The following is a 17,090-nucleotide window of genomic DNA, read 5'->3' on the forward strand; positions in this document are numbered from 1 at the left end:
AAAAATTAAATTTAAAAAAAAAGGAAAGTGTTAGTAATGTTTATTGTGTAATAATGTGGGTTGTATGGGGAATAAACACATAGTGGACATGCATGAATGTTTGATGTAGTTACAGTAAAACTTCACACATCACATCTGGGTAGGTTGACATAGTAAAAAATAGGAACAACATAATGATGGCCATAACTTAACACATACACACAAACAACACATTGTGGGTACTCATAGCCATTTATTACAGTTACACATTTAAACATATTAAATATACATGTACTGAGGGATAAGTAGTTGGTTCATTTTGCAGCTTATTAAGGAAGCCAATTTAGATAATGAGGAAACATGATTAGATTCAGCTCTATTGTGTCAATGTAATTTGCTTTCAAAGTGGATTATTGTATCCAGCACATGGAAATAATTGAGGAGGGTGATGTGATTTAATTGATGTGTGAGAGGATGTTTGCTGCGTGCATACTTGTATTTGGTTTGCTAACATTTGGGGAGTAGAGCATGTTCGTTAGCAGACTGAGGTGAGTGTGCGTACGAAAATGTGTGGGTGCGAGCGACCAGTTACACGTACGCGCAATGATAGTCCACCCCCCTTTTTGTATGGTTGCGTTCGAAGGATTTCGCAAGCACTATAGGCGTGCCTTCGCACTGAATTTAGATACAATATTCTGGCTTTCCCTTAGAGGATTGAGACTTTCTATCTTTCTCCTATAATTGCATGGCTGTGAGCTTAGGGGCAATCGCTACAAAGTCTCTTATTCAGTGCAGTAGGAAGCTTGAGCTACTCCTATTACAGCTGCTGTCTTAAATGGAGCTAACATCAATGTCTGGGATTCCTGTGGTGTTATAGTGCATAAAGGAGGTTAGCTCACCCGTTCTCGCAGCTTTGTCTATCTAGGCAAATGTCTCTCTCTCTCTGTCTCTTTCCTTTTCTCTTCCTGCACTTTACTTTAATCTGGCTCCTGACTCTGTCCCTGTACTTTCTTCCTTACTGTGGCTGCTTTACAGTATTCACCTTTCTGTAAGCCTTGAGATGATTGCCTATTACACCACTCCCCGTCTCCCTCTGGAGGCTGCCTATTATACAAGCAGCACCAGGGTGTAGGAGGGTGACTTGGCTGCCAGTTCTGGTTCTCCTTCTAACAGAGCATCTAACTCCTCCCCTGTCTGTGCCTCCTCCCGTCTCCCACAGGCAGTGCCTGGGTGTAGAGGGGCACATCAAGGGGTAGGCTCTCTGCAATAGTCTCTGGCTCCCTCCTGCTGCTGATGGGCAGGTGGGTGGTTCCTCTTGTGCGGCGCTTCCCCGGTCTCCTGTTCGGACGGCTCTGTGATAGGAGCGGGCGGCTTTGGCTGTCACTGGCACCGGGCGGCAACTGCAGTTGTAGCGGGCAGCGGTGAGTATACTTAGCAGCGTCTTTCTTCTTGTAGTCACCTCCGCCTCCCGTCTCCCGCTCAGCTTTACTGTAGGGTGCCAGTAACGCTCTGGGTGTAGAGGGGGGTGACTACACGCTGTACCTGCCTTCTGCTGCTCCCATTTGCTTTGTGGCTCTTAAGTCTGAAGGCGATGTCCTTCAATGTGGCTGTCCTTTTTCTGGCGGTGCAGGGGTTTAGCTAGGCGACACTTGTCTCGCGGTCTCTGGGCTCCTTCAGCAGTGCTGTATAGATTGCAGCAGCCTCTCGCAGGGGTTAAAGCTGCTGAGTTCTTTCTCCGTTTGGTTTAATGTTACAGCGGCCAAATGCACAGCTCAGAGCAGTAGCGGAAGTGATACCCTTATCAGCAGCAACTCCCTAGCTTTAGAGGACTCCTTCTCCGGCTTCCCCTCCTCTGCTCCTAGCTACCGCTCTTTGCTAAAGCAGGGAGGTCAGCACTTGGAAGGAGGGAACAGCAGTCTGGCTTGCGTTGTACTGACAGCTCTTTTATACACAGGCTGGGAGGTCAGCTGTTTGGCACGAGCACAGCTGTTCTCCCGCTCAGCCCTCGAGACAGCTGACTTCCCGCACTTTTAGTGTCCTCGGGGACACTCACTGAAGGTATTTGATTGGCAGCACGTTGTAAAGTTCACTGAGGGGGCAGCATCAATACAAACGCTGTTTAGCCAGAGTCTATGTGAAAACAGCACTTTCACTGCCACCAATGTTTTTGTGTCAAATATTATAACAATAAAATACATATTTGATAAAGTCTTTCATCAGTCATGTCACTGGTACACATAGGAGTCCATGCCACATTGTTTTGAACATTTTCTGGCAACTTGTGCACTTTGGTTGCTCAGTAAATGTTACCATATTTTTATAAGAGTCCATCACACGGCATAAGTTTTTACAGCAAAGCAGTTTATAATGTACCTCCTCATAATCTAACATATATACAGGCATATATGTTACACGTGCGTGTGTGTTTTTCTTGTATGAGTGCTTGCGAATGTGCATGCGAGCGCATGAACCTGAATGAGGCCCATTATGCCTTATTGTCTGGTTACAACAATTTTACTCTGTGCTGCAGAAAATATGCATATTCTATATATGGGTGGCATCCCGCACCTCTGGAGGACTTGGGTTTATTACATACGCCCCATAGTTTGTGTGGGCACTGCAATACATCAAAGGTTACAATGTGATGTAAGCAAATACTGAAACATTGTCTCAGTGCAGTAGTGAGAAACCCCTCAGCCGCAAAGGAGATAACACAGGGAATGTTAGTCACACGCACTGGAATAATGCCTGCTAAGCCAACCAACTGCGCCAAAGTCTTCCCTGTCTGGTCAGTTCCATACACCAACATTTAGAACATGATCATTGCTCTGATCACAAACAGAACAAGCACTTGAACAAATCCATTCTTTGGGATAATTTCCGCTATCACTCTGGACCGTGCCTTGATTCAGGAAAACACATTTGGAGTTATCAGAATGTGGGGACAAGCTCTGGATTGAAAATCTGGAAAAACAAAAAAAGGCAACAGTGAGTTCTGAGGGAAAGCATCAAATTTATATCAATAATGTACAGGGATCACTTTTTGAGGCTGCTTCTAGTCATACAGATGTATCCGTGCTCATTGTTACTGAGATATTGCCACTCATGCCCATTTATGAGTGGCATGCCCATTTGGCTAAATCACACCAGTGGCGCAGAATCACTCCCCCCCCCCCCCCCCCCACCCACCAACGCCACTCAATGCCTTTCTATGAGCCTGCTGCCTATGACATCAGCATCTGTGGTCATCGCAGCAGCTCCCTGTTTCACAGCAGGTGTGCCCATTCCCAGTGGCTAGTGGACCGGAACTGCAGGTTGATTGTTGCACCGTCTGTGCCTTTGTCAGCAGCCCCTGTGTGTTTTAACTAGCGTAATGAGACGCACCTTCAGCATTCCCCTTAGACATGTTTAACCTAAGCCATTGCTCGCTCCATAGATGTGGGCTTCCACAAAGCCATGGTTCATGCTTGGCAGCCATTTTGTTCATCCACTTGGTGCTCGATTCTGGCCTGCTATGGACAGTACTGTGACTGTATGCTCGCTTTATCCCCATAGCCCCTATGTGTTTTAACTAGCGAAATGAGATGCACGCACAGAAGTGCCCATTGTCACAGTCTATTTGCCAGAGCTTGGATCGTGCTGTACTGTACTGTACAAATGTAGCCGCAGCTCCGTTCACTGAAAATGAGACGCACATGTGCCCCATTATTGGCTAATGGCATGGCCCAATCTGTATATCAATCGGCCACTGGACAAGTGAAGCATTATCCACCCAGTGGTGGAGATGTGTATTTCATGTATATTGTATGGTGTGCCTCAATATGCCTCAATGTGTCTTCAAGTGCACTACAAAAGTGGTGTGCTAAAACCCTCGCCTAGGTGCACTGTCATGTATAGGCATCATAGACCAAATCTAAAACTCAGTGGTTCACAAACGCATTTATTTTATTGTTTATTTATTTATTTATTTACAGTGTCTTATGCTGGCCACACATCAGACCAACTTTCCTCCAACCATCCAACTAGTTGGTTGGTTGGACTGAAAATCTGGTACTGTATGGGGGCAAATGCCAATCAGCAATTTGCTCACAAACTCAGGAGAATGGACAAAAACATTCAGTGAAATTGTTTAAATCAAATAGGTCCAACTACAGTGCATTGTCTGAGTGACAGTTGTTGTCCATGACTTAATTACAAATTGCATTTGCTCCTATCCAGTGCCAGGTTTTTATTCCATCCAACCAACTAGTTGGATGGTTGGAGAAAAGTTGGTCTGATGTGTGGCCAGCATTATATAGCGCAGCAGATTCCATGACAGTGTCTTATACAGCGCAGCAGATTCCGTTAGTGTCTTATATAGCGCAGCAGATTCCAATACAGTGTCTTATATAGAGCAGCAGATTCCGTTACAGTGTCTTATACAGCGCAGCAGATTCCGTTAGTGTCTTATATAGCGCAGCAGATTCTGTTAGTGTCTTATATAGCGCAGCAGATTCTGTTACAGTGTGTTTTATAGCGCAGCAGATTCCGTTACAGTGTCTTATATAGCGCAGCAGATTCCATTACAGTGTCTTATATAGCCCAGCAGATTCCGTTACAGTGTCTTATATAGCGCAGCAGATTCCGTTACAGTGTCTTATATAGCGCAGCAGATTCCATTACAGTGTCTTATATAGCCCAGCAGATTCCGTTAGTGTCTTATATAGCGCAGCAGATTCCGTTACAGTGTCTTATATAGTGCAGCAGATTCCGTTAGTGTCTTATATAGCGCAGCAGATTCCGTTACAGTGTCTTATATAGTGCAGCAGATTCCGTTACAGCGTCTTATATAGCGCAGCAGATTCCGTTACAGTGTCTTATATAGCGCAGCAGATTCCGTTACAGCGTCTTATATAGCGCAGCAGATTCCGTTACAGCGTCTTATATAGCGCAGCAAATTCTGTTACAGTGTCTTATATAGCGTAGGAGATTCCGTTACAGTGTCTTATATAGCGCAGCAGCTTCCGTTACAGCGTCTTATATAGCGCAGCAGATTCCGTTACAGCGTCTTATATAGCGCAGCAGATTCCGTTACAGTGTCTTATATAGCGCAGCAGATTCCGTTACAGCGTCTTATATAGCGCAGCAGCTTCCGTTACAGCGTCTTATATAGCGCAGCAGATTCCGTTACAGCGTCTTATATAGCGCAGCAGATTCCGTTACAGCGTCTTATATAGCGCAGCAGATTCCGTTACAGCGTCTTATATAGCGCAGCAGCTTCCGTTACAGCGTCTTATATAGCGCAGCAGATTCCGTTACAGCGTCTTATATAGCGCAGCAGATTCCGTTACAGCGTCTTATATAGCGCAGCAGATTCCGTTACAGCGTCTTATATAGCGCAGCAGATTCCGTTACAGCGTCTTATATAGCGCAGCAGCTTCCGTTACAGCATCTTATATAGCGCGGCAGATTCCGATACAGCGTCTTATATAGCGCGGCAGATTCCGTTACAGCGTCTTATATAGCGCAGCAGATTCCGTTACAGCGTCTTATATAGCGCAGCAGATTCCGTTACAGTGTCTTATATAGTGCAGCAGATTCCGTTACGGTCTTATATAGCGCAGCAGATTCCGTTACAGTGTCTTATATAGCGCAGCAGATTCCGTTACAGCGTCTTACATAGCGCAGCAGATTCCGTTACAGTCTTATATAGCGCAGCAGATTCCGTTACAGTGTCTTATATAGCGCAGCAGATTCCGTTACAGCGTCTTACATAGCGCAGCAGATTCCGTTACAGCGTCTTATATAGCGCAGCAGATTCTGTTACAGCGTCTTATATAGCGCAGCAGATTCCGTTACAGCATCTTATATAGCGCAGCAGATTCCGTTACTGCGTCATATATAGAGCAGCAGATTCCGTTACAGCGTCTTATATAGCGCAGCAGATTCCGTTACTGCGTCTTATATAGAGCAGCAGATTCCGTTACAGTGTCTTATATAGCGTAGCAGATTCCGTTACAGTGTCTTATATAGCGCAGCAGATTCCGTTACAGTGTCTTATATAGCGCAGCAGATTCCGTTACAGTGTCTTATATAGCGCAGCAGATTCCGTTACAGCGTCTTATATAGCGCAGCAGATTCCGTTACAGTGTCTTATATTGTGCAGCAGATTCCGTTACAGCGTCTTATATAGCGCAGCAGATTCCGTTACAGCGTCTTATATAGCGCAGCAGATTCTGTTACAGCGTCTTATATAGCGCAGCAGATTCCGTTACAGCGTCTTATATAGCGCAGCAGATTCCGTTACAGCGTCTTATATAGCGCAGCAGATTCCGTTACAGTGTCTTATATAGCACAGCAGATTCTGTTACAGTGTCTTATATAGAGCAGCAGATTCCGTTACAGCGTCTTATATAGCGCAGCAGATTCCGTTACAGTGTCTTATATAGCGCAGCAGATTCCGTTACAGCGTCTTATATAGCGCAGCAGATTCTGTTACAGTGTCTTATATAGCGCAGCAGATTCCGTTACAGTGTCTTATATAGCGCAGCAGATTCCGTTACAGCGTCTTATATAGCGCAGCAGATTCCGTTGCACTTTACAATAGTAGACAGTGATAAAACAAACTGGGTAACAACAGACAGACGTGGGGGTTAGAGGGCCCTGCTGCAAGCTTACAATCTAGGTAACCCAACAGTCTAGGTTTTAACGATATCCATGCTTCGGCACAGGTGATCCATTTAGTACCTCTTAATATGATTACACCATCTGTGTACCAGTCGGCTTATCCCTAAAACCTGGACTGCTGGGGTGCCTTGAGGTCCGCTTTTGGAACCACAGATATAGAAATACAATATATAATCACTGGTGCTGCAGTCAGGACAGAACAGAACACACAGTAAGATTGGTAATGAAGCCTATAATACAGTCACTTACAGCTGCTCATTGTATAATGTTCCGTTAGTCCAGATCCAGCCATTCCTATATCTGCTCCATCTTACACCAATCCACTGATTGCCTATGCCCTTAAATCTGTACAAAAATCTCTGTCAGGAATAAAACAATATATTAGATGAATATCAGCTGCTCACAGATGTATAACATGTAGTAATGTGATATAACATGGCAGAGAGGTCTCAGGTTTGTGAAGGAACGCACACAGACATTGATTTAGAGTAAGGAGTGAGTTCAAAACCATATTACACTGCATGGGGTAATGTGCAAACTGAGAATAATGTGCAAACTAAAGGAAACTGCCTGCATACTATCCCCTGCCTACATACCACTCTCTGCCTGCATAACACCAACTGCCCATACACCACCAACTGCCTTCATAAAGCCCCCTACCTGTGTACCACCTCCTGCCTGCATACCACCCATTGCCTCCACACCACAACCTACCTGCGCACCTGCTGCTGTCTGCATACCACCTGCTGCCTGAACACCTGCTCCTGCCTGAATACCACCCACTACTAGGGTTACCACCTAGGACCTTTAATTCCGGACACATGTTAATTACACAGGTTCTGTGGCAGTTTAAAATCAGGTGAAGTGGAGTCTTGAAGTCAGCCAGCCACAGAACCTGTGTAATTAATATGTGTCCGGAATTAAAGGGACTAGGTGGTAACCCTACCCACTACATGCATACCACCCCATGCCAGCATACCTCCTCCTGTCTGCATACCATTCCCAGCCTGCATACCATCTCTACCTGCATACCACCTCCTGCCTGCATACCACCTCCTGTACCACCTTCTGCCTGCATACCACCTTCTGCCTGCATACCACCTCCTGCCTGCATACCACCTCCTGCCTGCATACCACCTCCTGTACCACCTTCTGCCTGCATACCACCTCCTGCCTGCATACCACCTCCTGCCTGAATACCACCTCCTGTACCACCTTCTGCCTGTATACCACCTCCTGCCTGCATACCACCCCCTGCCTACATACAACCTCCCTGCCTGCATACCACCCTTTGACTGCAAATCACCTTCTGCCTGCACACCACCCCCTGCCTGCATACCACCCCCTGCCTGAATACCACCCCTCACCTGCATACCATTCCCTGCCTGCATACTATCCCCTGCCTACATACCACCCCCTGCCTACATACCACCTTCTGCCTGAATACCACCCCCTGCCTGCATACCCCTCCCCTGTCGGAATACTACCTCGTGCCTGCATTCCACCCTCTGCCTGCATACCACCTCCTGCCTGCATATCACCCCCTGCCTGCATACCACCCCCTGCCTACATACCATCCCCTGCCTGCATACCACCTCCTGCCTGAATACCACCTCCTGCCTGAATACCACCTCCTGCCTGCATACAACGGAATCGGGACATCTGTCAGAATGAACTTAGGTCTACAGTCATTAGGTCTACCCCACTAGGTCGACTGGCAGGAAGGTCGACCTGACTTAAGGTCGACATGGGCCAAGGTCGACATGACTTAAGGTCGAATTTGCATAAAGGTCGACATGAGGAAGGTCGACTGGTCATAAGGTCGACATGGGTTTTTCACTGTTTTTTTATCCGAATGTCGACACAGTCGACATGGACACAGTTGGCAATGAGAATCGGACCCTCGCATCGCTCGCTTCGCTCGCAATGCTTCGGGCACGGTGCCTCGCTGCGCTCGGCACACTATTTTATTCTCCCACCACGCCCTAGTGGATGGTAGGGCATGAAATACCGCCTGTCGGCACATGTCGGCTCAAAAAACAGTGAAAAACCCATGTCGACCTTATGACCAGTCGACCTTCCTCATGTCGACCTTTATGCAAATTCGACCTTAAGTCATGTCGACCTTGGCCCATGTCGACCTTAAGTCAGGTCGATCTTCCTGCCAGTCGACCTAGTGGGGTCGACCTAATGACTGTAGACCTAAGTTCATTCTAATAGATGACCGCATCCCCATACAACCTTGTGTCTGCATTCCAACAACTGCCTGCATTCCACCCCCTGCCTGCATACCATCTCCTGTCTGCATACCACCCCCTGCCTGCATACAACCTTGTGTCTGCATTCCAACCCCTGCCTGCATTCCACCCCCTGCCTGCATACCACCCCCTGCCTGCATACCACTTCCCTTGCCTGCATAGTACCTTGTGCCTGCATTCCACCCTCTGCCTGCACACCACCTCCTGCCTGCATATCAACCCTCTGCCTACATACCACCTCCTGCCTGCATACCACCTCCTGCCTGCACACCACCTCCTGCCTGCATACCAACCCCCTGCCTACATACCACCTCCTGCGTGCATACCAACCCCCTGCCTACATACCACCTCCCTGCCTGCATACCACCCCTCCCTGCATATCATTCCCTGCCTACATACCACCCTCTGCCTGCACTTCACCGCCTGCCACCATACCACCTTCTGTCTGCATACCACCATCTGCCTGCATACCACCCTCTGCCTGCATACCACCCCTCACCTGCATACCATTCCCTGCCTGTATACTATCCTCTGCCTACATACCACTTTCTGCCTGAATACCACCCCCTGCCTGCATACCCCTCCCCTGTCTGCATACTACCTTGTGCCTGCATTCCAGCACCTGCCTGCATACCACCTCTTGTCTGCATACCACCCCCTGCCTGCATACTAACTCGTGCCTGCATTCCACCCTCTGCCTGCATACCACCTCCTGCCTGCATATCACCTCCTGCCTGTATACCAACCCCTGCCTGCATACCACCCCCTGCCGGCATACCAACCCCTGCCTGCACACCAACCCCTGCCTGCATACCACCCCCTGCCTGCATATCACCTCCTGCCTGTATACCACCCCCGCCTACATACCATCCCTTGCCTGCATACCACCTCCTGCCTGCATATCACCTCCTGCCTGTATACCATCCCCTGCCTGCATACCCCTGCCGGCATACCAACCCCTGCCTGCACACCAACCCCTGCCTGCATACCACCCCCTGCCTGCATATCACCTCCTTCCTGTATACCACCCCCGCCTACATACCATCCCCTGCCTGCATACCACCTCCTGCCTGAAAACCACCTCCTGCCTGCATACCACCGCCTGCCTGCATACCACCCCCTGCCTGCATACCACCGCCTGCCTGCATACCACCCCTGCCTGCAAACAACCTTGTGTCTGCAGTGTTCGCGAAAACCACCCAAACAAGTGGGTCCCGGGGACCCTTCACTTCTAAAAATTGGGGTCCTACCTGACCTTTTCTGGGTCCCTACGGAATAAAGCCTCCTCTACCCTTCTTCCCAGCATGGCTCATGTGGGACGGGGGGGAAGTATCAATTGGCACACTCGCATAAAGATTCATATATACTAGAAACTATATAAACCTGAAAACAGGGACAGTGTGCGCTGAGTGCGCGCTAAAAATTTAGGACATGTTTTTTTGGGGGAAGTGGTGTGGTCACATAGTAGTACCAATTCACATTCCAGCACACACCGTAATGCCCAGTACACATTCCAACACACACCGTTATGCCCAGTACACACACCGTTATGCCCAGTACACATTCCAGCACACACCGTTATGCCCAGTACACATTATAGTACACACCGTTGTGCCCAGTACACATTCCAACGCACACCGTTATGCCCAGTACACATTATAGAACACACCATTATGCCCAGTACACATTATAGAACACACCGATATGCCCAGTACACATTATAGAACACACCGTTATGCCCAGTACACATTACAGTATACACTGTAATGCCCAATATATATTATAGCACATAAGTGCTGCTTACCTACATGCTTGTTGCTAGGGGTTCTATGCTCCTTGCAGGGGTTACATGCCGGGAGGGGGGGGGGGATTTTAGGTTTGTTGCCACAGTGGAGGGGGGGGGGGGTGCATATTTTGCTTGTTGCCACGGAGGGGGGGGGGGTTGTTGCCCAAGGGCTGGAAAAGCTGACATGCTGCTCAGCAGAGTAGGTGAGCGGGCTATCAGCACGGCGGGGGACTGGATGTGGCTGGAATAGCTGACACGCTGCTCTGAGTTGTTTTAGCCACGTTCAGTCCCCCGCCACCCTGACAGCCCACTCACCTTCTCTTACATGGCGGGGGGGGGGCGGCATTTAGAGCACCAAGGGCAATATCAGCCAATACACACGGGCCCCGAGTGTGGGGGTGAACGGGGGTCTGGACACACGCCGCGGCCAACACGGAGTCCCACACCTCGCCATGGTGTCCGGCGCAGGCTGGTAGCTACTGGCGCTGCCTGGGAACCGCGGACGCTACGGGACCCGGGAGATGTAGAAATCATGCTGCTACCCCAGGCTGCCGGGCGGCCACTGTTCAATGATTGGTTCCCGGCAGCCGCTGCAGTGATTGGCTCGTAGCGTCCCACAGGTTAGGCACAGCACGTCCTCGGGGACCCCTTTAGTTTTAAAAACTGAGTCCCCGGGGACCGTTTTAGGGTAAAATACGCGATAGAGCGCATTTTTGCGAACCCTGGTCTGCAATCCACCCCCTGCCTGCATACCATCTCCTGTCTGCATACCACCCCCTGCCTGCATACTACCTTGTGCCTGCATTCCACCCTCTGCCTGCATACCACCTCCTGCCTGCATACCAACCCCCTGCCTACATACCACCTCCTGCCTCATACCACCCCCGCCTGCATACCATTCCCTGCCTGCATACCACCTAGTGCCTGCATTCCACCCTCTGTCTGCATACCACCTCCTGCCTGCATACCACCTCCTGCATGCATACCAACCCCTGCCTGCATACCACCCCCAGTCTGCATACCACCCACTGCCTGCATACCACCCCTTGACTGCAAATCACCATCTGCCTGCATACCCTCCTCCTGCCTGCATACCACCTCCTGCCTGTATACCACCCCCTGCCTGCATGCCATTTTCTGCCTACATACCACCCCTCACCTGCATACCACCCCCTGCCTGCACTTCACCGGCAGCCAGCATACCACCTCCTGTCTGCATACCATTCCCTGCCTGCATTCCACCCCCTGCCTGCATACCATCCCCTGCCTGCATACCACCCCTCACCTGCATACCACCCCCTGCCTGCATACCATTCACTGCCTGCATACCATCCCCTGGGTGCATACCATCCCCTGCCATCATACCACCCCTCACCTGCATACCACCCCCTGCCTGCATACTACGCCCTGCCTACATACCACCCCCTGCCTACATACCACCTTCTGCCTACATACCATCCCCTGCCTGCATACCCCTCCCCTGCCTGCATACTACCTTGTGCCTGCATTCCAACCCCTGCCTGCATACCACCCCCTGCCTGCATACTAGCTCGTGCCTGCATACCATCCCCTGCCTGCATACCACCTCCTGCCTGAATACCACCTCCTGCCTCTATACCCACCCCCTGCCTGCAGACCACCTCCTGCCTGCATACCACCTCCTGCCTGCATACCATCTCCTGCCTGCATACCACCTCCTGCCTGTATACCCACCCCCTGCCTGCAGACCACCTCCTGCCTGCATACCACCTCCTGCCTGCATACCACCCCCTGCCTGCACTTCACCGCCTGCCACCATACCACCTCCTGTCTGCATACCATTCCCTGCCTGCATACCACCCCATGGAAGATAGATTTTCTTGACAAACACAGGTGCGCAATTAAATACACAGTGCAGCTATCACAGTACACCAAAAGGCACACATCCAAAGGGTTGCCTTAAGAAATAGAATAGAGCAAACAACAGATGGTGACTAATTAACAGCGCTCAGTGTATAACCAATAAATATAAAAGTTTTTATATCACCATGGGTTTAAAGGATTCTAATGAGTTTCAGCATTCAGGTATCCTGTAATGAGAATACACCCTTCCACACGGACAGTGTGACAAGGGTGACAAAATAGAATACACAAATAGTGCAGATTATCCTTGGTTAAAAAAAGTTTTAATACAGATGTCTACTTACAATCTGTAGACAGATAAAATAGCATGGGGAGGTATTTCCACAGAGGCAAACACAGCACGGTACAGATGGTTAACAGGCAGGTCCAAAAGAGTCCAATAAGTCACCCGTCCGGAATAGGGGCTCAGCGGTACTCGATTCTCTGCAGTAGCCGATAGCTGTCTTCTCTCCTCCGTGGCACCTTCCAAAGTTACACTCAACGCGTTTCAGATAGAAGTCCTTCCTCAGGAGTGTAATCTTCTGAGGGAATATTACCCTCTTATATAGTACCCGCAACCAGTAAAGTCCCGGTGTATTCCAAACGCTACAATAGCGCGATGTCATATTCGGCGGAAAAAACCGCCGGATATGACATCGCGCTATTGTAGCGTTTGGAATACACCGGGACTTTACTGATTGCGGGTACTATATAAGAGGGTAATATTCCCTCAGAAGATTACACTCCTGAGGAAGGACTTCTATCTGAAACGCGTTGAGTGTAACTTTGGAAGGTGCCACGGAGGAGAGAAGACAGCTATCGGCTACTGCAGAGAATCGAGTACCGCTGAGCCCCTATTCCGGACGGGTGACTTATTGGACTCTTTTGGACCTGCCTGTTAACCATCTGTACCGTGCTGTGTTTGCCTCTGTGGAAATACCTCCCCATGCTATTTTATCTGTCTACAGATTGTAAGTAGACATCTGTATTAAAACTTTTTTTAACCAAGGATAATCTGCACTATTTGTGTATTCTATTTTGTCACCCTTGTCACACTGTCCGTGTGGAAGGGTGTATTCTCATTACAGGATACCTGAATGCTGAAACTCATTAGAATCCTTTAAACCCATGGTGATATAAAAACTTTTATATTTATTGGTTATACACTGAGCGCTGTTAATTAGTCACCATCTGTTGTTTGCATACCACCCCATGCCTGCATACCATCCCCTGCCTGCATACCACCTCTCGCCTGCATACCACCCACTGCCTGCATACCATTCCCTGCCTGCATACTATCCCCTGCCTGCATACCATCCCCTGCCTGCATACCACCCTCACCTGCATACCACCCCCTGCCTGCATACCATTCCCTGCCTGCATACCATCCCCTGCCTGCATACCACCCCCTGCCTACATACCACCCCCTGCCTACATACCACCTTCTGCCTACATAACCACCTTCTGCCTGCATACTACCCCCTGCCTGCATACTACCCCCTGCCTGCACACCACCTCCTGACTGCATACCACCCTCACCTGCATACCACCCCCTGCCTGCATACCATTCCCTGCCTGCATACCATCCCCTGCCTGCATACCACCCCCTGCCTACATACCACCCCCTGCCTACATACCACCTTCTGCCTGCATACTACCCCCTGCCTGCATACTACCCCCTGCCTGCATACCACCTCCTGACTGCATACCACTGCCTGCCTGCATACCACCCCCTTCCTGCATACCACCTCCTGCCTGCATACCACCCCCTGCCTGCATACCACCTCCTGCCTGCATACCACCTCCTGCCTGTATGCTACCCCCTGCCTGCATACCACCTCCTGCCTGCATACCACCTCCTGCCTGCATTCTACCTCCTGCCTGTATGCTACCCCTGCCTACATACCACCTCATACCTGCATACCACCCCCTGCCTGCATACCCTCCTCCTGCCTGCATACCACCGCCTGCCTGCATACCACCACCTTCCTGCATACCACCCCCTTCCTGCATACCACCCCCTTCCTGCATACCACCCCCTGCCTGCATACCACCTCCTGCCTGCACATCACCCCCTACCTGCATACCACCTCCTGCCTGTATACCACCCCCGCCTACATACCATCCCCTGCCTGCATACCACCTCCTGCCTGCATACCACCTCCTGCCTGGATACCACCTCCTGCCTGCATAACACCCCCTGCTTGCATACCACCCCCTGGGGCATTCAGCGGGATGCTGGGGTGGTGTTAATTTTCTCGCTAGGCAGCAAATATACGTTGCCTATAGAGCCAACCTGAATCAGGCCCTTAATGCTCACCATGCTGTTACTTGTGGTTCTCCAAGTAACAAAATGCAGCGGACGCTTTCTGGGACCTGTAGTCCCAAATAAAAGGGGTGTCGGGCACTGGTTCTGTTTGATATGTTGACAGTCAATAGGTCGACACCAAAGGGTGTCAACATTAACAGAAGATCGATGCAAGCAAAAGGTTGACACACATTCTTCATGATTTTTTAAACCTTCTTCACACTTTACCATCCCAATGGACATGGAGGAGGAACATTATAGTGTGCTGAGCATAGCAAGGTGCGGTGCCTGAAGCATGGCGAGCACGGTGAGCTATGTGCAAAGACGAGGTACATTTATATGGTGTCCATGATGTATGTCGACATACAGTAGGCACAAAAACTGTGTAAAATCTTGTGTTAACCTTTTCCTCTGTTGACTATGTTCATGTTGACCTTTTACTTGTGTCTACCTTATGTAACTGTGAACCTAGAATGTGCCAACCCTTTTTAGGTGTCGACCTACTCACCGTTGACCATTCGTGGTTGACCTAGTGATTGTCGACCTATACATTGTCGACCATTGATCCTATAACCGCCAACGCTCACAGCAGACACACGTCACACTCACCAGCTCCTCTGCAGTATCTATTGTCACCAGGGATGCATTATGGTACAGGCAGAAGCTCTGGGCAGACGTCCATGTATCCCGCATGGCAGAGAAATAGTAACATTTGCCCCGGTACCAGATCCAGTCATCCTCACATGGGGCAGACTTCTGTATGGAGGCGTCTGATAACTGCGCTGTAACCAGATAATATTGGGGAAAATACATTTTAACATCTTTGGTTTTGAAGGGTTAAAGAAAATAATTCTACTCATGTGTTCTCTATAATGTGTAATAAACCGACACGTGGGGTGGAATGTAATAGGGTGCTAGAATCAGAAGATGTTGTGAGAGTTTTCCCATTATTTTAAAGTGCCAATCATTTACATTACACTGCAAAATCAGATTTATTTTGCTATGTAAAAGATTGCCGCTTTAAAAAATGAGAATCGCCACCAAAGGGCGAAATGCAATAGGGTGCAATTTTATAGGAAAAAAAAAATCACATTTGCGAAAATCGGAAAATGTAATAAGTAAAAATTTGCATGTAATGTATGACAATTTTTAATCATGGAAAAGTGTGGTTTTTAGACATGTGCGTGTTTGTTGTAACGTGGATCTGCCATTTTTAGTAATGGGAGTGTGTGGATTCAAGTTATACAGGTTGAGTATCCCGTATCCATACTGTGTATCCAAAAACCTTGGCTTTTCACTATATTTCAGTCCCCCCTCTCCCTCCGCCCTTTTTTTCATACTTTCCATGTCCCCCGCATCCACGGCGGGCTTCAGGATCCTCTTCAGCGGAATATCAGGTCCCAGGGGTGCATTGCGCAAGTGCATGCTGGTGACATCACCGGCGTGCCTGCAAACTTGTGCGGTGCACCCCTGGGACCGCTGAAGAGGATCCTGAAGGCCGTGCCTGCCAGGGGACACAGTGGCCACTGGGGGACCATCGGGGCACCACCAGGGTACAAGGTAAGTATGTTTAAAAAAATATTCCACAAACCAAAAAAATCCCTTAAAAAAAATGCTTGTGGCCTGAGCATTTCGGATAAGGGATAATCAACCTGTAATAGAAAAAAAAAAACGAACTGAGGTTCCCCCGAGCCAGTCCTGGTTCCCAAAATACGGGGCAAAAGAATTGTAGGAATCTCCCATATTTCAAGAGCCTGGTGCTGGTTTCTTAAATATGGGGGTTCCCCATATTTGGTTGGGGAACCAGGGCCAGCTCAATAAGCCCCAGGGCTAGTTAACACACCTTTGAACAGAACCATGCACAGATCTCACTTATTTGTGCATGGTTCTGTCAAACTCGCCAGGCTGGACCTGTTTTGCAATTTTTGGTTATTTATATCTGTGATTTTGATGTTTTCTATGAGAAATCATTTTGGTGGTATTTTTAATGTGCCGTTTTTTTTTTTTACTGCAATTCACACATTACTACATGTGCAATTTTTGGAAAACATGCAATTTCACAATTACATCTCGCCCAAGATGTGTGATTGATTATACACACCCAGATGTGGGCCCACTGTGCCACTGATTCCCAATGACTACTATCACTAGGAAGCAGCTGACATACAGGACAGGTGGTCAGGTGCAGGCCATGGGCAGGGCCGGCAGCTCA

At 49.0% G+C, this 17,090-nt stretch overlaps 1 protein-coding gene across 1 annotated transcript in view; it reads right to left on the minus strand.

Moving 5' to 3' along the window:
• Positions 1-212: 212 nt before the first annotated feature.
• Positions 213-17,090, minus strand: part of LOC146009364 (C-type lectin domain family 2 member A-like) — a 37,627-nt gene continuing 20,749 nt past the window's right edge. Inside the window, exons 5-7 of the mRNA XM_083149664.1 lie at positions 15,488-15,660; positions 6,895-7,004; positions 213-2,943 (exon numbers count right to left, since the gene is read on the minus strand). Coding sequence (XP_083005790.1) covers positions 2,769-2,943; positions 6,895-7,004; positions 15,488-15,660 — 458 coding nt within the window. The 3' untranslated portion in view covers positions 213-2,768. The remainder of the gene's footprint in view (positions 2,944-6,894; positions 7,005-15,487; positions 15,661-17,090) is intronic.

Source organism: Crinia signifera, chromosome 6 (assembly GCF_055691185.1).
Source record: "Crinia signifera chromosome 6, ASM5569118v1, whole genome shotgun sequence".
Taxonomy (NCBI): domain Eukaryota; kingdom Metazoa; phylum Chordata; class Amphibia; order Anura; family Myobatrachidae; genus Crinia; species Crinia signifera.